This window comes from Oncorhynchus mykiss, chromosome 16 (genome assembly GCF_057628025.1).
Source record: "Oncorhynchus mykiss isolate SJ-2025 chromosome 16, ASM5762802v1, whole genome shotgun sequence".
NCBI lineage: Eukaryota > Metazoa > Chordata > Actinopteri > Salmoniformes > Salmonidae > Oncorhynchus > Oncorhynchus mykiss.
Genome location: NC_143037.1, coordinates 34,258,672 through 34,278,581, shown reverse-complemented (window position 1 = coordinate 34,278,581; position 19,910 = coordinate 34,258,672). Strand labels below are relative to the sequence as shown.

The window sequence follows — 19,910 nt, the reverse complement described above, 5'->3', positions numbered from 1 at the left end:
TATATATATATTTATTATTATTATTATTATTATTATTATTATTTTTTTTTTTTTTTATTTTTTTTTATTATTTTTTTTTTTGAGTACTCGATTTCAATATTTGTGGCAAACCCTAAAAATAAAAAATATATATTTGTATCACCACTTTAAGACAGTCAGGCGCCCATGACTATACTGTAGGTACAATCGGCCTGGGCGCTCGGGTTAGAAGGGTGAATGACCATCAGGAGACAGGGATACTGAACACGCGTTTACCATTACCATGCCCAAAACAGACCGTGTGGATATCTCAAGTTAGAATTCAGCCTTTTTAGTGATTGGACCTAAAGTAATGAAAATAAGTGACTCTCTCTTTCTATCTCTCTGTAGGTCAGTAGTAACTTGGAGCCCTCCCAGTCTCTGAGTCTACAGCAGCCTCCTCCCCTTCCCTCTCCTCCTCCCCAACCCCAGTGCAGTGTGGCCGAGCAGGACAAGCAGCTCCTCTTCTCTGATTTCGAGGACCTCAGTGTCTCGTTCCAAAACCTCTATAAGTCTGTCTTTCAGCAGTCCTTCAGCCAGCAAGGTATGATTACCGTACTTTTAGCTAACCTATAAAATAATATCCTACACCACAGATTGGACACTTATGTTAATAAAAGCATTTGTGTGTATTCCTATTTTGTACTTGCATATACAAATAATGATTTGTGCCACATATCTACAATCATTGCGTTACTCAGTCAAACGAGCGAGGCGAATTTGGAGAAAAACAAAACATTGTATTGACACTTGAGTGGAGAAAAGTGCAGTGGCTGTGGGAGTAGCTTTGAAACTCGCTAATTAGATTGTGACGCTTCTCTGTAATTGCTTCCTGCAGCTTCCTATTGGGTCAACAGCCTTCCTCCTGCTTCTATTACGACCCACCTTTTTAACCCCAGACATGGACACGTCTGTCGATCGTCTCACTGTTGCCTGAAATCAACCTTTTAAAAATAATTTAAGTCGCAGCAACGAGCTGAGTTGTGTACAGCAATAAAATTATGAAATATCAAAACTTAACAAATATACATCACTACGAGAATAAATAACAGATTCTAGGGAGCATTGAAACCCAATGGCTGGAATGGCACTGCAACGATAGCGCTCCATCCTGCAAGTGTATAATGTTCAAGCCCCTTTTTTATGAATTGGCAGTTTGCTGTACTCCCACCATACAATATGGGACATTTTATCATTCAAAAAACACATACAGAGAGGTCCTAAAGTAGTTGACACATTTTGTTGTTGTTTTGGCTCTGAACTCCAGTTGCTTGGCTACCCAAACTCCTTGCTCGGGCCAAACGCTACACTACGCCCATGGACAATAGTTTCTTCTCCGCAATGAGTCTGCCTTCCAGGCAATTTCTAGAATGGAAATCCTTTCTAGTTGTGATTGGTCCCAGAAACTGATGTGTTGGGCCAGAGCCATAACACACTTGACTAAAGCAGCATTTTGAACGTTAATCATTGGCTTTGATACTCTGATTGGTTAGAGATCATCCAATCGCTGATTACATTTTTTTGTACAACACCCCTCATTTTGACGCAACCTCAAACAACTTCAATTATGGCAGTCTTAGACTGAAGTATGTAGCGAATGATAGAGCAGAGGATAAATTAGTGAGTTGTCAGGTAAGTACTCCAGCACTTTGGATTTTAGATGATACAATGACTGAGGTTAAAGGCCCAGTGCAGTCAAATTTATTCAGAATATAAATATGTGTACCGTTACACCCCTAGCGTTAATGTGCATTAATTTAAGGAGGCAACTATTTATGCATTGCTCGGTTTGGTGAACTTTGGTCGAGTTAAATACAGTGCCTTGCGAAAGTATTCGGCCCCCTTGAACTTTGCGACCTTTTGCCACATTTCAGGCTTCAAACATAAAGATATAAAACTGTATTTTTTTGTGAAGAATCAACAACAAGTGGGACACAATCATGAATTGGACCGACATTTATTGGATATTTCAAACTTTTTTAACAAATCAAAAACTGAAAAATTGGGCGTGCAAAATTATTCAGCCCCTTTACTTTCAGTGCAGCAAACTCTCTCCAGAAGTTCAGTGAGGATCTCTGAATGATCCAATGTTGACCTAAATGACTAATGATGATAAATACAATCCACCTGTGTGTAATCAAGTCTCCGTATAAATGCACCTGCACTGTGATAGTCTCAGAGGTCCATTAAAAGCGCAGAGAGCATCATGAAGAACAAGGAACACACCAGGCAGGTCTGAGATACTGTTGTGAAGAAGTTTAAAGCCGAATTTGGATACAAAAAGATTTCCCAAGCTTTAAACATCCCAAGGAGCACTGTGCAAGCGATAATATTGAAATGGAAGGAGTATCAGACCACTGCAAATCTACCAAGACCTGGCCGTCCCTCTAAACTTTCAGCTCATACAAGGAGAAGACTGATCAGAGATGCAGCCAAGAGGCCCATGATCACTCTGGATGAACTGCAGAGATCTACAGCTGAGGTGGGAGACTCTGTCCATAGGACAACAATCAGTCGTATATTGCACAAATCTGGCCTTTATGGAAGAGTGGCAAGAAGAAAGCCATTTCTTAAAGATATCCATAAAAAGTGTTGTTTAAAGTTTGCCACAAGCCACCTGGGAGACACACCAAACATGTGGAAGAAGGTGCTCTGGTCAGATGAAACCAAAATTGAACTTTTTGGCAACAATGCAAAACGTTATGTTTGGCATAAAAGCAACACAGCTGAACACACCATCCCCACTGTCAAACATGGTGGTGGCAGCGTCATGGTTTGGGCCTGCTTTTCTTCAGCAGGGACAGGGAAGATGGTTAAAATTGATGGGAAGATGGATGGAGCCAAATACAGGACCATTCTGGAAGAAAACCTGATGGAGTCTGCAAAAGACCTGAGACTGGGACGGAGATTTGTCTTCCAACAAGACAATGATCCAAAACATAAAGCAAAATCTACAATGGAATGGTTCAAAAATAAACATATCCAGGTGTTAGAATGGCCAAGTCAAAGTCCAGACCTGAATCCAATTGAGAATCTGTGGAAAGACCTGAAAACTGCTGTTCACAAATGCTCTCCATCCAACCTCACTGAGCTCGAGCTGTTTTGCAAGGAGGAATGGGAAAAAATGTCAGTCTCTCGATGTGCAAAACTGATAGAGACATACCCCAAGCGACTTACAGCTGTAATCGCAGCAAAAGGTGGCGCTACAAAGTATTAACTTAAGGGGGCTGAAAAATTTTGCACGCCCAATTTTTCAGTTTTTGATTTGTTAAAAAAGTTTGAAATTTCCAATAAATGTCGTTCCACTTCCTGATTGTGTCCCACTTGTTGTTGATTCTTCACAAAAAAATACAGTTTTATATCTTTATGTTTGAAGCCTGAAATGTGGCAAAAGGTCGCAAAGTTCAACGGGGCCGAATACTTTCGCAAGGCACTGTAAATCGCCTCAATGTTATATGTTACATTTAAAAGTTACAAACTAAATCATGCTGCCATATTAAGATTAGGTTTATGGTATTTTTTTCCACCAATCTGTGCACTTTTGTATGAAGAAATTGTCGCTCTGTGTTCCATTCTAATTTAAGAGTAAATTCCCTTAAACCATCTGAAAGAAATCCCTCTGGTTTGCTTCAGTATTATTTATTAGAGGCAACATCTCTGCAGCTGTCATTCACATGCTGCACTATAGTAACATTTTGTTTTGTTATGAACAGTTTTAAAGCTGGAATCCTTAATGGTGAAACTGCCATGTCTGTTTGCAATTTTACAACAAAGACGTCACTGCAAACAACAAACACTGAAGAAAAAAAGGAGAGTTAAGGAAAATGCATAAGCAAAATGATTTATAGGTAGGCAGAATGGTTAGTTAATTGTCTGTCTGTCCTTGTGTGTGTTTGGCTCTGCAGGTATTACGGGTATGCCCAGTGAATTGAGCCAGCAGCCGCGGACGTCGTGCTCCTATCAGCACTCCCCCTGTGTGGGCGGCAGCAACAGTGCCCACAGCCACCAACACAACCACGGTCACGTTCATAACCACCCCCACCACCACCCGCCTCTCTCACTGCACCTCTCTCCCCACGTGACTCACAACCAACATCAACCTCATCCAAACACTCAACATGGGCAGCACCCTCAACATAGCCAGCACCCCAACAGTGGGCAGCAGTCCCAGCACCATACTGGCCAGCCACCACAGATGACCTGCACTAACACTTGTAAGACACGACAGTACAGTGCACACTACACACTACTGTACTATCAGAGCGCAAACACACCCAAACAATGGACAGCAGAGTGCCTCTGGCTAGACTATTGGTCATAGTCTTCTGTTAATTTCCCGCCAATTCTATATGTTCAATCATCAGCTCAAACAACCACCACTTGTCGTCACCCAGCAGGTGGTTGCTATAACATACAGCAAGCGATAGGACGGTCACGCTCAGCTTTTAGCTGTTCATCGTTGTGGTGTCTCTGGAGTTACAGACAGGCCTCAGGAACAGTGACTATTCTTAAATGCTAGTCCATTACTATATATAGCATTGATATCTACATGGATTCCTTTATATTCAGTGTTGGGGAAGCTACTCTGAAAATAGTTTTATATCAAGCTACCAATTACTAAACACTGTAAGAAGTTAAACTGCACTAAAGCGACCCCTAAGAAAAATATTGTTTACTTTGGATGTAGTAAACTACTTTTTAAACTACTTTGTGAAAAATGGTCATATCAAAATCTGAAATGTCAGAGTATAAATTACAAGAACAGAACACTTTGGGATCATATGTTAACAGAAAGTGTAATTTAGCCTATTAAACACAAACTGTTTAAAGTGAGAATTAAGCAGGTCTGATACAGAAAAAGGAAATTCTACATTGCCCAGATCTAGTCGTTATCTACACTGCTACATGGTAAAACAGTAGTGTGTAGTTCCAGTGGTACATGGTAAAAAAAAAATAATAATAATAATTAACTACTGAAAACAGGACCTAGATTTGAATGTAGTTGAACTACCATCAAGCTACTGCATAATGTAGCAAGTTGAACGAAATGTAGTTCCATACTCTCCAACACTGATTATATTACAGTGGCTTGTGAAAGTATTCACCTCACTTGACATTTTTCCTATTTTGTTGCCTTACAACCTGGAATTAAAATGACTTTTTGGGGGGGTTTGTATCATTTGATTTACACAACATGCCCACCATTTTTTATTGTGAAACAGACAAGAAATAAGACAAAACAGGAAACTTGAGCGTGCATAACTATTCACCCCCCCCCCCCCCCCCCCCCCCCCCAAAAGTCAATATTTTGTAGAGCCACCTTTCGCAGCAATTACAGCTGCAAGTCTCTTGGGGTATGTCTCTATAAGCTTGGCACATCTAGCCACTGGGATTTTTGCCCATTCTTCAAGACAAAACTGCTCCAGCTCCTTCACGTTGAATGGGTTCTGCTGGTGTACAGCCATTTTAAGTCATACCACAGATTCTCAATTGGATTGAGGTCTGTGCTTTGACTATGCCTTTCCAAGACATTTAAATGTTTCCCCTTAAACCGCTCTAGTGTTGCTTTAGCAGAAAGCAGGGGCATTGTCCTGCTGGAAGGTGAACCTCCGACCCAGTCTCAAATCTCTGGAAGACTGAAACAGGATTCCCTCAAGGATTTCCCTGCATTTAGCGCCATTCATCATTGCTTCAATTCTGACTAGTTTCCCAGTCCCTGCTGATGGAAAAACATCCCCACAGCATGATGCTGCCACCACCATGCTTCACTATGGGGATGGGGTTCTTGGGGTGATGTGAGGTGTTGGGATTGCGCCAGACAATGTTTTTCTTGATGGCCAAAAAGCTAAATTTGTCTCATCTGACCAGAGTACCTTCATCCACATGTTTGGAGTTTCCGACATGCCTTTTGGCGACCACCAAACGTGTTTGCTTATTTTTTTCTGTAAGCAATGGCTTTTTTTCTGGCCACTCTTCCGTAAAGCCCAGCTCTGTGGAGTGTACGGCTTCAAGTGGTCCTATGGACAGATATTCCAATCCCCGCTGTGGAGCTTTGCAGCTCTTTCAGGGTTATCTTTGGTTTCTTTGTTGCACTGCTGATTAATGCCCTCCTTGCCTGGTCCATGAGTTTTGGTTGGAAACCCTTTCTTGGCAGGTTTGTTGTAGTGCCATATTCTTTCCATTTTTTTTGAAATAATGGATTTAATGGTGCCCTGTGGGATGTTCAACATTTCTGATATTTTTTTATAACCCAACCCTGATCTGTACTTCTCCACAACTTTGTCCCTGACCTGTTTAGAGAGCTCCTTGCTCTCCACGGTGTCGCTAGGTTGGTGGTGCCCCTTGCGTTGTGGTGTTGCAGACTCTGGGGCCTTTCAGAACAGGCGTGTGTGTGTGTACATATTTAAACTGAAGACCACGTGACAGTGACACTTAGATTGCACACAGGTGGACTTTATTTAACTAATTGTGACTTCTGAAGGTAATTGGTTGCACCAGATCTTATTTAGGGGCTTCATAGCAAAGGGTGTGAATACATATGCACGCACCACTTTTCAGTTACATTTTTTGAAACAAGTAATGTTTTCCATTTCACTTCACCAATTTGGAAATTTTGTGTATGTCCATTCCATTAAATTCAAATAAAAATCCATTAAATTACTGGTTGTAATTTTAAAAAAATAGGAAAAACGCCAAGGGGGATGAATACTTTTGCAAGTTACTGTAGCTATGTCGTTTGTTTTTCTGCTACTCCCCATACTCGCATTACGCTGTGTGAAGCTGACAAATTCAGAGACAGGCATTTCTGAACCTCGCCGACGTCTTTCATTTGCCTAGACTTTGTTTTTCCTGTGTCTCTGCACTGTGCTCTCTGCTCAGAGAAAAGCCCTATACAAATAGACGCTCCATTATCTGGGTTAGTTCTCCCTCCACAGTGGCTGGGATGAATAAAAGCAATCCCCGTCTTAGATCCACAGCTTCAAATGTGTTGCCATTTGGGTTTTTGATGAAAGGCAGAAAATCATTCCTCTTCACTAATGTCTGTGACGTGAAATTACATCTTGTGGTCAAAAGTATCACTGCATCTGACTCAAACATGACATTACTTCTGTTGGTCCTTGAATGTCACTCTGTTGATTACAGCACCGTGCTCTTGTCAACATTTCCCTAACCTTGTCCCCAGGGTAATTGCTACAATACTATAGAGAGCTGGCTGGTGGACAAGACTAACATTTCCCCTACCGTTACTTAGTTGGGTCTTCCTGCCTAGCCCGTTTAGCTCTATTACCCACTCCCCTTACCTGAAATAATTTGTCTTAGAAGAAATCGGGAGGAATCACTGCAGGGTGTGTGTCTGTTTCTGCCTGCCTGCGCAGGTCTGTCCGCCAACTGGTACCCCAACCTGGACTGGCTGAAGGAGAGCTGTCGCATTGCCAGCAGCTACAATTGGGCTGACGTGGACCTCTCTCCATTCCAAGGTAACAAAGACTTGCATTATCCTAAAGTGAGGAAATGGTGGTAACACTTTCTTTGGACCACCATGTGTATAATGCTCTTATAACGTCTGTCACACTCAAGAGTAATAATAATAATGCGTTGATTTATAATTCACTTTTCATTGAAAAACTTTCTCAAAGTCCTACAGTGACTGCATTACAATAAATAAAAACAAGACATAGACAAAGGACACAACTAGGCAGGGAATCTTACACAAAGAACATAGCTGACGGTACAAGGGTCAAGGACAACAAGGAACACAGCAATATCTAATGAAGGCCTTCCTAACGAGGAGTGTTTTTATGGGAGTCTGTGATGCCTACAGGTGGTCCGAGAGTGCATTCCAGAGGCGGGGGGCAGTCGAGCAGAAAGCAATTTTTTTTTTCCCATGGGGCAAAGCTTGAACGTAGAGGAGCAGGCTATCGCTCTGAGATTACAGGTGGGGTTATGGGATACGAACAATTCTTTGAGCTATGGAGGGGCATTGCCATGGGTAGGATGTCAAAATAATAAAAATAAAAACAAATGAACTGACTTGCATAAATAAAGGTTTTTATAAAATGTATGCAATGTCAGCAGGAGTGTTTTGAACTTGATTCTGATTGAGACGGGGAACCAGTCCAGAGATGCTTTGTCTCCTCAATCTGGACAATTGTTACACTCTTCATCGGGATCAGGAGTCTCCAAAAGCTCCAGTATATTCAGAATAGTGCTGCCAGGATCCTGATGAGTGCATGAACACTAACACTTCGCCCCCATCCTGGCATCTAAAGACGTGGTTGATCTTCTCAGCATAAGACTGAGTAATGGTGTGACGGAGTTTGGCAATGTTATTAAGGTGAAAGAATTATGCTTTGCACAGATGTTTTATGTGCTCGTCAAAGGTCAGAGAGGAGTCGAGCTTAACACCCAGATTTTAGACTGAGGATGAGATCAATATTCTGGCCTGCAATGGTGAGGTGGGTTATGGGTGAGTGCTGAACCGCATGTACAGTAGCTTATTGTTGGTACTGGTCAGAGGCTCCATGTGTAGCAACATGACTTGGTAGATCTCTAATCAATGCAACAGAGTTAAAATTATGGCATTAAGTTAGCTAAATGGAAGGAGTATGCTACAATGAGCAACCGACAGGTAGGCTGTTTAATCTGAATGGAGTTGCTGTAGACAAGGATGGGGAGTGCAGCCAAATAGCCTCAACTAGCCGGCTACCTATCTTAGCTAGCTTCTTTACATCGATTTGAGTAACCGGGTATCTGAAAATGTTGTATTAAATGATTTCAAATTGCCATCCCTACTCAAGGCAGGTGTTCAGACAGGCACACGCAGCAGAGGGACTTGGGGCAGTTTTTACATACAGCTGAGTGTGGAATGGAAGGAGGAGGAGATGGCCGCCGTTTTACGGTATCCTAACCAATTGTGCTAATATGTGGTGGTTTTTCGCGATATTTGTAAATGTATTGTGTACATAATGTTTCTGCATTACGGAAGAAAAGAGCTTCTGGATATCAGGACAGCGATCACTCACCTCGGAGTACATGAAGATTTCTTCAACAACAACAGCAGCAAGCAGGACTCACACGATATTCTACAAACAACCCACAGGGCAGACATCCCAATTATTCGCAAAAGGAAGCGGCGCAGAGGATGAAGAGCCGGATGCCTCGTCTGGACCCGCAGAAGACAACTAGGAAAGCTGCCATTACCGTCAATATTACTCGGCAACTTGCAATCGTTGGACAATAAACTAGACGAGGTAAGATCACGACTATCCTACCAACGGGAGATCAAAAACTAATATCCTATGCTTCACGGAATCGTGGCTAAATAACATGGATATTCAGCTAGCGGTATACACGCTGCACCGGCAGGATAGAACAGCACACTCCGAAAAGACCAGGGGCGGTCTATGCATATGTGTAAACAGCTGGTGCACGAGATCTAAGGAAGTATCTAGATTTTGCTCGCCTAAAGTAGAGTATATTGTGAAAAACTGCAGGCCACACTACGTGCCTAGAGAGTTCTCAGCTATACTTCTCGTGGCTGTTTATTTACCACCACAGACAGATGCTGGAACCGCACTCAGTCACATGTATAAGGAAATAAGCAAAGAGGAAACCACTCACCCAGAGGAGGCGCTCCTAGTGGTCAGAGACTTTAATGCAGGGAAACGTATCAGTTCTACCAAATCTCTATCAACATGTTAAATGTGCAACCAGAGGGAAAAAAATTCTAGATCACCTGTACTCCACACACAGAGACGCGTACAATGCTCTCCCTCGCCCTCCATTTGGTAAATCTGACCACAACTCTATCCTCCTGATTCCTGCTTACAAGCAAAAATTAAAGCAGGAAGCACCAGTGACTCGGTCTATTAAAAAAATGGTCAGATAAAGCAGATGCTAAGCTACAGGACTGCCTTGCTATCACAGACTAGAACATGTTCCGGGATTCTTCCGATGACATTGAGGAATACACCACATCAGTCACTGGCTTTATCAATAAGTGCATTGAGGACGTCGTCCCCATAGTGACTGTACATACATACCCCAACCAGAAGCCATGGATTACAGGCAACATTCACACTGAGCTAAAGGGTAGAGCTGCCGCTTTTAAGGTGCGTGACTCTAACCCGGAAGCTTACAAGAAATCCCGCTATGCCCTGCCAACGAACCATTAAACAGGCAAAGCGTCAATACAGGGCTAAGATTGAATCCTACTACACCAGCTCTGATGCTCGTTGAATGTGGCAGGGCTTGCAAACTATTACAGACTACAAAGGGAAGCACAGCCATGAGCTGCCCAGTGACACGAGCGTACCAGATGAGCTAAATCACTTCTATGCTCGCTTCGAGGCAAGCAACACTGAGGCATGCATGAGAGCATCAGAAGTTCCGGACGACTGTGTGATCACGCTCTCCATAGCCAACGTGAGTAAGTCCTTTAAACAGGTCAACATACACAAGGCTGCGGGGCTAGATGGATTACCAGGACGTGTGCTCCGGGCATGTGCTGACCAACTGGCAGGTGTCTTCACTGACATTTTCAACATGTCCATAATCGAGTCTGTAATACCAACATGCTTCAAGCAGACCACCATAGTCGCTTTTGCACTCCACACTGCCCTTTCCCACCTGGACGAAAGGAACACCTATGTGAGAATGTTCATTGAACCCTGAGCTGTAGTCAACACCATAGTACCCTCAAAGCTCATCACCAAGCTAAGGATCCTGGGACTAAACACCACCCTCTTCAACTGGATCCTGGACTTCCTGACAGGCTGCCCCCAGGTGGTGAGGGTAGGTAGCAACACATCTGCCATGCTGATCCTCAACCCCTTGAGCTCCCCAGGGGTGCGTGCTCAGTCCCCTCCTGTACTCCCTGTTCACCCACGACTGCATGGCCAGGCACGACTCCAACACCAAGCTTGCTGACGACACAATAGTGGTAGGCCTGATCACCTACAACGACGGCACAGCCAAAAGGGGGGAGGTCAGAGACCTGGCCGGGTGGTGCCAGAATAACAACCTATCCCTCAACGTAACCAAGACTAAGGAGATTGTGGACTACAGGAAAAGGAGCACCGAGCACGTCCCCATTCTCATCGACAGGGCTGTAGTGGAGCAGGTTGAGAGCTTCAAATTCCTTGGTGTCCACAACAACAACAAACTAGATTGGTCCAAACACACCAAGTCAGTCGTGAAGAGGGCACGACAAAGCCTATTCCCCCTCAGGAAACTAAAAAGATTTGGCATTGGTCCTGAGATCCTCAAAAGGTTTTACAGCTGCAACATCGAAAGCATCCTGACCGGTTGCATCTCTGCCTGGTATGGCAATTGCTCGGCCTCCGACCGCAAAGCACTTCAGAGGGTAGTGCGTACGGCCCAGTACATCACTGGGGCAAAGCTGCCTGCCATCCAGGACCTCTACACGAGGCGGTGTCAGAGGAAGGCCCTAAATATTGTCAGAGACCCCAGCCACCCCAGTCATAGACTGTTCTCTCTACTACCGCATGGCAAGCGGTACCGGAGTGCCAAGTCTAGGACAAAAAGGCTTCTCAACAGTTTTTACCCCCAAGCCATAAGATTCCTGAACAGGTAAGCAAATGGTTACCCAGACTATTTGCATTGTGTGCAAATACTGGAATTTCTCAAACAGGTTGTTTCCATTGGGATGATCCTGGAGCTGTACGGCAACCACTTTTTCCAACACCTTGGAGAGGTTCACAATGTTGACATCAGCAAACCGCTCGCCCACACAACACCATACACGCCATCTGCCCGGTACAGTTGAAACCGGGATTCATCCGTGAAGAGCACACTTCACAAGCGTGCCAGTGGCCATCAAAGGTGAGCATTTGCCCACTGAAGTCAATTACGATGCCGAACTGCAGTCAGGTCAAGACCCTGGTGAGGATGACAAGCACTCAGATGAGCTTCACTTAGATGGTTTGATGGTTTGTGCAGAAATTCTTCTTGTGCCAACCAACAGTTTCATCAGCTGTCTAGTGGTTAGAGCATTGGACTAGTAACCGAAAGGTTGCAAGTTCAAATCCCCGAGCTGACAAGGTACAAATCTGTCATTCTGCACCTGAACAGGCAGTTAACCCACTGTTCCTAGGCCGTCATTGAAAATAAGAATTTGTTCTTAACTGACTTGCCTAGTTAAATAAAGATTTAAAAAATATTTAAAAAACACATGGTCTGCGGTTGTGAGGCCGGTTGGACGTACATTAAAATTCTCTAAAACTACTTTGGAGGTGGCTTATGGTAGAGAAATTAACATAAAATTATCTGGCAACAGCTCTGGTGGAGCTGGAGATTCCTGTAGTCAGCATGCCAATTGCACGCTCCCTCAACTTGACATCTGTGGCATCATGTTGTGACAACTGCACATTTTTATTGTCCCCAGCACAAGGTGCAGCTGTGTAATGATCATGCTTTTTGACCAGCTTCTTGATATGCCACACCTATCAGGTGGATGGATTATCTTGGCAAAGGAGAAATGCTCACTAACAGGGATGTAAACAAATGTGTGTACAAAAGTTGAGGAATAAGCTTTTTGTGCATATAAAAAAATGTCTGGGATCTTTTATTTCAGCTCATGAGACATTACATGTTGTTTTTGTTCAGTTAACATTTTTTCTTCATTTTCTCAATCGCAACTTTGACACTGAAAATATGATAATGACAGTCTTAAAACTTCAATGTGAATTGTCTAAGTGCATTTTGATATTGTTCTAAACAAAGTACAAGGATGTGAAATTAAACTACAGGTTTGGATCAAATACAACAGAGTGAAACACTTGTATTTTCAAGTATTGTGGTGGCAGCATCATGCTATGGGTATGATTGTCGTGCAGGTGGGGGAAAGGAGACTAGGAGAAGAGGAAACCACTAAGGTCTATTGAAATGAGAACGACCCCCTGTCTGTGTATCTATGACAGGACTGAAGGAGAGCATGAGGCAGGCGGAGCTGAACAACTGGTCCCTGGACCTGGCCCAGATAGCAGACCTATGCTCCTCCATCAACCAGTTCTTCACACGCACCGGGATCATCCCACCACAGGGGCCACCCATGCCCACCTGCCACAACCCCATGCACACCAGCAAGTCCAGCCAGCACATCAACACGGGTAAGTGGCCATTAGGATGGCGTTGCCTCACTAGACACTGATCTAAGTTAAGTTTTGTGGTTTCCCCTATGGTAACTGTCAGGATTGAGGACGGTAGCTGATCCTAGGTTAATGCCTAAGGGCAACCTCTGACGTGCGTCCCATAGATCTGAAAGGGTTGGATTGCTTAAAGCGAAGTCTCCTTTTACTGATCTTATAACATTGTATAGGTCAATGGAGTTGTGAGGTATGAACTGAATGACTGTTGCTTCCTGTTGGATGTCTTCATCTCCTGTAGGTAATCTGTACATGGACTCCAGACAGAACATGTCTTCAATGATGGGACCCCCGGGTTACCCCCACATGAGCAATGCAGGCTCCACGGTGACAGGTACTACTGCTAACTACTCAGACCCTCTTGTAGTGTGTGTGTGTGCATGCATGCGTCCAGCTGCCTTACACGTCTACCTCCATTCTCAGGGCACCATGACCAGATGAACCAGCAGCACATGATGCCTCCCGGGCACTACCAGATGAGGAGGCTGCCCACCAACGACATCCAGGACGACTTTGACTGGGACGCCATCGTTTAGGATTACCCTGGAGAGGAAGAAAAGGAGGGATAGGGAGAGGACGTGAGAAGAGTGGAAACGACCACCTGCCCAGAAAGACATTCCAGAAGAGGAATATCAATCCCATGATCTTGGTCTTTTTATACGAGAGTATAGAGAGTGACTTTGACGACAATCATACACAGAGGGAGGACAAGTCAACGTTTGCCAGTCGACAAGTTAGATGGTCACATTCTAGAAAAAAAACACTTTTGGAATGGTTTGCATTGTCTCATCTCAATGTTCCTAATGCCAACAGTTTTACAAGTGTCGGTGAAGTATATATTTTTTTATTCATGCTTCTATTCTCGTTTCTTTCCACTGAAGACTGACAGTGGAAGCTAGGGTTTGTGATTCACAATAACTTTTTTTCAAGGGACGTCCGCCTGCCACAACTGAAAGGAATGGGCGTTGATGAAAAACATAGTGCCATTATACATATGAACAAGACTTGCCTCAAAGTGATACATTTTTGTTCCATCGCTACACAAACATCTGGCATCTTGCCAGTTAGTCCGGACAGTATTGCAACTCCTTGTCCCTCAATGTAGCACCCCTCCCCTATCTGACAGGAGTGATCCATGGAATGATACTTTCGCCACTTCCAAGAAATAAAGTTAGTTCGAAATTTGATAAGGGAAGAGCAGATAAGGATGCTCGTTCCAACAAGTGTCTGATCTCTTTGACTGACTCAAACAATGCCAACTGTATGGAATTGAGCACCATCTTGTGGTTGCAGGCTTATATTGCAGAGGGAATTGGCCGTATTTGGTCAGACAAGAAATCACATTGCACCAGACGTCGGTTCAAATGCTTTTTTTGAAATCATTCAAATTCTTTGAGCATTTGTTTCAGCCCGCCTTGAGTGCCAGATGGGCGGGGCTTGCACTTTAAGGACGGTTCTATTGGTTCCATCGCAAAAGGCATGCTCAATCAAGCACAGCTGAAGTTTTATATATGATTTGAATCCATGTATGAATTGCACCCTTATATTTTTATTTTTTATCCTTAATGTCTACGTAACTTGCTTTAACTTTCAATGGTTTGATGAACAAAACTCTTCCACTGTAGCGGTTATTTTGTGCTTTGTATGTCACCACTTTCTTAACTCTGTGCCCTTGAAAACAATTGTGACGCTGTGCCAATGCTATGTATGTATCGCCTGTCAATCCCTTACTGGTGGTGTTATGGTGTCTACAGTTTTATCTAGCTCTGTGTCTGTGTGCATGCATGCGCCTGTGCCTGTGTGAGAGTGTGCAAGTATGTGTTAGCGTTCATCAGGACTGTCCTGTTACTAGCTCCATGGTACGAAGGCCTCCGGGTCCCTGTTTCCTGTTATTTCAGAATAATGCATAACCCCTATTTCCTTTCTTAGCATTACCAAAACGTCAAAGGTGAAATGGGTATGTGTGTAGTTTAATGTACCTGTTGGCAGGTGCTTCGACAACTGTGGCGGAAAGGTACACCCAATGTACTACGTTATAAGCTAAATTAAGTGAAATAATGTGGCTTTAGGACTTACAGTATATAGTAGACTCGTGTGCCAGGTGATCTGGTGAACGAGACTACTATAACGTGACTTTAGTCTTTGGCCTGACAATAAATAACATGTAGTCCTCCTGTTCAAAATGATCACATACTTACAGATTGGCTACATTCCGATTCTCCCGAAGTGTGCAATCGTATTCTTGAATTGCCCCTCCATCGATTTAAAAGGAATTAACTTGCACCAATCCAGTTATGAAATACATGTGGGGGGGTGAATGAGTGTACACTTTGAGGGTAGAGAATCGGAATGGACGGGGACACAGATGATTCTAAGGTGCCTAGTCATAGGATGGGAGAGGGTAAGCCGTGTACTGGGTACGGTAGCATCAAGTAGAGAAAATGGTTAGACTGATGGGCCTAACCTGTCCCTATCTTCTGGGGGGAAAAAATCGTAAAAAGAGCTCAGTGAGGGAAAGAGTGTGGTGGACAATGCAATAGAAACAATAAATAAACAGACAAAATGATCTAATGAGCTGCATTTGAACTGTGATACTTACAATTTTCAGTGTCTTGTTCTCTCTGTAACCCTTTAGTATACCTACAGTTCCATAATTGAAATCATATCCATTGAACGATGTAAATCATTATTTAACAGAATATAATACAGGGATGATTATTAAACGGTACCCAAAGTGCTCGTGTCTTTTAAAGAACTCAAATGATTTATAAATGCGCTAAAGAGGCCAATGGAACAGATGCCAGATTGCCTCACGTTCAACAAATCTGTTCTAACAAAGTGGATATTCGTCAAATCCGCAATGATGGATATATTGTAACAGGCTCCAGCATGACCGGTTTGGCGGTGGGTCAGTCATGGTGTGGGGTGGCATTTCTTTGGGGGGCCGCACAGCCCTCCATGTGCTCGCCAGAGGTAGCCTGACTGCCATTAGGTACCGAGATGAGATCCTCAGACCCCTTGTGAGACCATATGCTGGTGTGGTTGGCCCTGGGTTCCTCCTAATGCAAGACAATGCTAGACCTCATGTGGCTGGAGTGTGTCAACAGTTCCTGCAAGAGGAAGGCATTGATGCTATGGACTGGCCCGCCCGTTCCCCAGACCTGAATCCAATTGAGCACATCTGGGACATCATGTCTCGCTCCATCCACCAACGCCACGTTGCACCAAATCAAATCAAATGTATTTATATAGCCCTTCGTACATCAGCTGATATCTCAAAGTGCTGTACATAAACCCAGCCTAAAACCCCAAACAGCAAGCAATGCAGGTGTAGAAGCACGGTGGCTAGGAAAAACTCCCTAGAAAGGCCAAAACCTAGGAAGAAACCTAGAGAGGAACCAGGCTATGTGGGGTGGCCAGTCCTCTTCTGGCTGTGCCGGATGGAGATTATAACAGAACATGGCCAAGATGTTCAAATGTTCATAAATGACCAGCATGGTCGAATAATAATAAGGCAGAACAGTTGAAACTGGAGCAGCAGCACAGCCAGGTGGACTGGGGACAGCAAGGAGTCATCATGTCAGGTAGTCCTGGGGCATGGTCCTAGGGCTCAGGTCCTCCGAGAGAGAGAAAGAGAGAAGGAGAGAATTAGAGAACGCACACTTAGATTCACACAGGACACCGAATAGGACAGGAGAAGTACTCCAGATATAACAAACTGACCCTAGCCCCCCGACACATAAACTACTGCAGCATAAATACTGGACTGTCCACAGACTGTCCAGGAGTTGGCGGATGCTTTAGTCCAGGTCTGGGAGGACATCCCTCAGGAGACCATCCGCCACCTCATCAGGAGCATGCCTAGGCATGGTAGGGAGGTCCTACAGGCACGTTGGGGGCCACACACACTACTGAGCCTCATTTTGACTTGTTTTAAGGACATTACATCAAAGTTGGATCAGCCTGTAGTGTGGTTTTCCACTTTAATTTTGAGTGTGACTCCAAATCCAGACCTCCATGGGTTGATAAATTAGATATCCATTGATAGTTGAATGTGCTGACAACAAAATCACACAAATTATGTAAAGAAAAAAGTATTTAATAAGAATATTTCATTCATTCAGATCTAGGATGTGTTACTTTAGTGTTCCCTTTATTTTTTTGAGCAGTGTGTAATGCATAATGCACTTGACTGGTGACGATGAATGGACATGTATTGGGCTTGACATCCATACAAGCGTTGTACTCCAATTTGTACCTCGACATAGGCTATTGTTTACATGTGTATTTCACACTTAAGTGTAGGATCATTTTGCTGGGGGGTAATGATGAGATTCGGGAATGTTCCCCATATGTTTACATGGCATTTCCATTGACCTCTTTACCGCATCTATGGTCAAGATTTCTGATTCCTGATTTCTGTCACGTGCTGGTTTTTGATGACGAGCAGAAACAATATATTGTATGTCAGTGTGTTATTGTGCTGACTGTATGTCATTTCAAATCATCAGTGAATGATGACTCATGATTGAAACAAATGGAGGGAGGGGTAGTATTTTGTTCTTTCAAGAGAGAAACCTTGTGTGTGTATATATAAATGTGATCAAATGCATTGGCTTTTTGTGACACTCTTCCTTGTACTGCGTCTTAGTTAAATGTTTATTAAAATGGTATTGATCAATTTCTTACATTTTGTTGTCTTTTTGGGCCAATTTTTTTCTCCCCAATTCCGTGGTATCCAGTTGGTAGTTAGTCTTGTCCCATCGCTGAAACTCCCGTATGGACTCGGGAGAGGCGAAGATCGAGAGCCGTGCGTCCTCCTTGACACAACCCAGCCAAGCCGCACTACTCCTTGACACAACGCCTGCTTAACCCAGAAGCCAGCCACACCAATGTGTCGGAGGAAACGCCGTACACCTGGAACGTGTGCGAACTCCGCCCGGCCCACCACAGGAGTCGCTAGTGCGCGATGGGACAAGAACATCCCTGCTGGCCAAACCCTCCCCTAACCTGGACAACGCTGAGCCAATTGTGCGCCGCCCCATGGGTCTCCCTGTCACGGCTGGCTGCGACAGAGCCTGGAACCAGGATCTCTAGTGGCACAGCTAGCACTGCGATGCAGTGCCTTACACCACCGCGCCACTCGGGAGGCATAGGAATGATTCTTGCTCACAAGAAATTCTCCAATACAGTCCATTTGGAAAGTATTCAGACCCTTTTGACTTTTTCCACATTTTGTTACATTACAGCCTTATTCTACAATTGTATTTAATCAGTCTACACACAATACCCAATAATGAGGTCGGAGGAATTGCCTGTAGAGCGCCGAGACAGGATTGTGTCGAGGCACAGATCTGGGGAAGGGTACCCAAGAACACAGTGGTGTCCATCATTCTTAAATGAAAGAAGTTTGGAACCACCAAGACTCATCCTACAGCTGGCCGCCTGGCCAAACTGAGCAATCGGGGGAGCAGGGCCTTGATCAGGAAGGTGACCAAGATCCCGATGGTCACTCTGACAGAGCTCCAGAGTTCTTCTGTGGCGATGGGAAAACCTTTCAGAAGGACAACCATCTCTGCAGCACTCCACCAATCAGGCCTTTATGTTAGTGGCCAGACGGAAGCCACTCCTCAGTAAAAAGGCACATGACCGCCCACTTGGAGTTTGCCGAAAGTCACATAACTCTCAGACCATGATAAACAAGATTCTATGGTCTGATGAAACCAAGATTGAACTCTTTGGCCTGAATGTGCAAAGCTGTCATCAAGGCAAAGGGTGGCTACTTTGAAGAACCTCAAATAATATATTTTGATTTAACACTTTTTTTGGTTACTACATGATTCCATATGTGTTATTTCATAGTTTTGATGTCTTCCTTATTCTACAATGTAGAATATAATACAAATTTAAAAAACTCTGGAATGAGTTGGTGTGTCAATTTTTGACTGGTACTGTATGTCTTAGCACAGACTGGAATATGTTCTGGGACTCATCCAATGGCATTGAGGAGTATATCACATCAGTCACCGGCTTCATCAATAAGTGCATCGATGACATTGTCCCCACAGTGACCGTACGTACCCCAACCAAAAGCCATAGATTAGAGGAAACATCTGCACTGAGTTAAAGGGTAGAGCTGCTGCTTTCAAGGAGCAGGACTCTAACCCAGACGCTTATAAGAAATCGCACTATGCCCTCGGAAAAACCATCAAACTGACAAATCATAAATACAGGACTAAGATTGAATCCTACTACACCAGCTCTGATGCTCGTCGAATGTGGCAGGGCTTGCAAACTATTACGGACTACAAAGGAAGCCCAGCTGCGAGCTGCCCAGTGACACAAGCCTACCAGATGAGCAAAACCACTTCTATGCGCGCTTCGAGGCAAGCAACACTGATGCATGCATGAGCGCGCCAGCTGTGCGATCACGTTCTCCGTAGCCAATGTGAGTAAGACCTTTAGACAGGTCAACATTCACAAGGCCGCAGGGCCAGACAGATTACCAGGACATGTACTCTGAGCATGCGCTGACCAGCTGACAAATGTCTTCACTGACATTTTCAACTTGTCCCTGGCCGCGTCTGTAATACCAATATGTTTCAAGCAGACCACCATAGTCCCAGTGCCCAAGAACACCAAGGTAATCTGCCTAAATGACTACCGAACCATAGCACTCACGCCTGTAGCCATGAAGTGCTTTGAATGGCTGGTCTTGGCTCACAA

General features: G+C 44.0%; 1 protein-coding gene across 3 annotated transcripts in view; it reads left to right on the top strand.

Moving 5' to 3' along the window:
• The window catches only part of LOC110491831 (forkhead box protein J3), a 100,834-nt gene extending 82,969 nt beyond the window's left edge, over positions 1–17,865 (top strand). For 2 of the 3 annotated variants that reach the window (XM_021565622.3, XM_021565623.3), the window contains 6 exons: positions 370–562; positions 3,924–4,232; positions 7,395–7,496; positions 12,960–13,148; positions 13,426–13,518; positions 13,608–17,865. In XM_021565622.3, the coding sequence (XP_021421297.1) occupies positions 370–562; positions 3,924–4,232; positions 7,395–7,496; positions 12,960–13,148; positions 13,426–13,518; positions 13,608–13,720 (999 nt within the window). In that variant the 3' untranslated portion in view covers positions 13,721–17,865. Of the gene's footprint in view, positions 1–369; positions 563–3,923; positions 4,459–7,394; positions 7,497–12,959; positions 13,149–13,425; positions 13,519–13,607 lie in introns of those variants that run through there. The other variant, XM_090202570.1, reaches the window with a different exon arrangement.
• Positions 17,866–19,910: the final 2,045 nt, after the last annotated feature.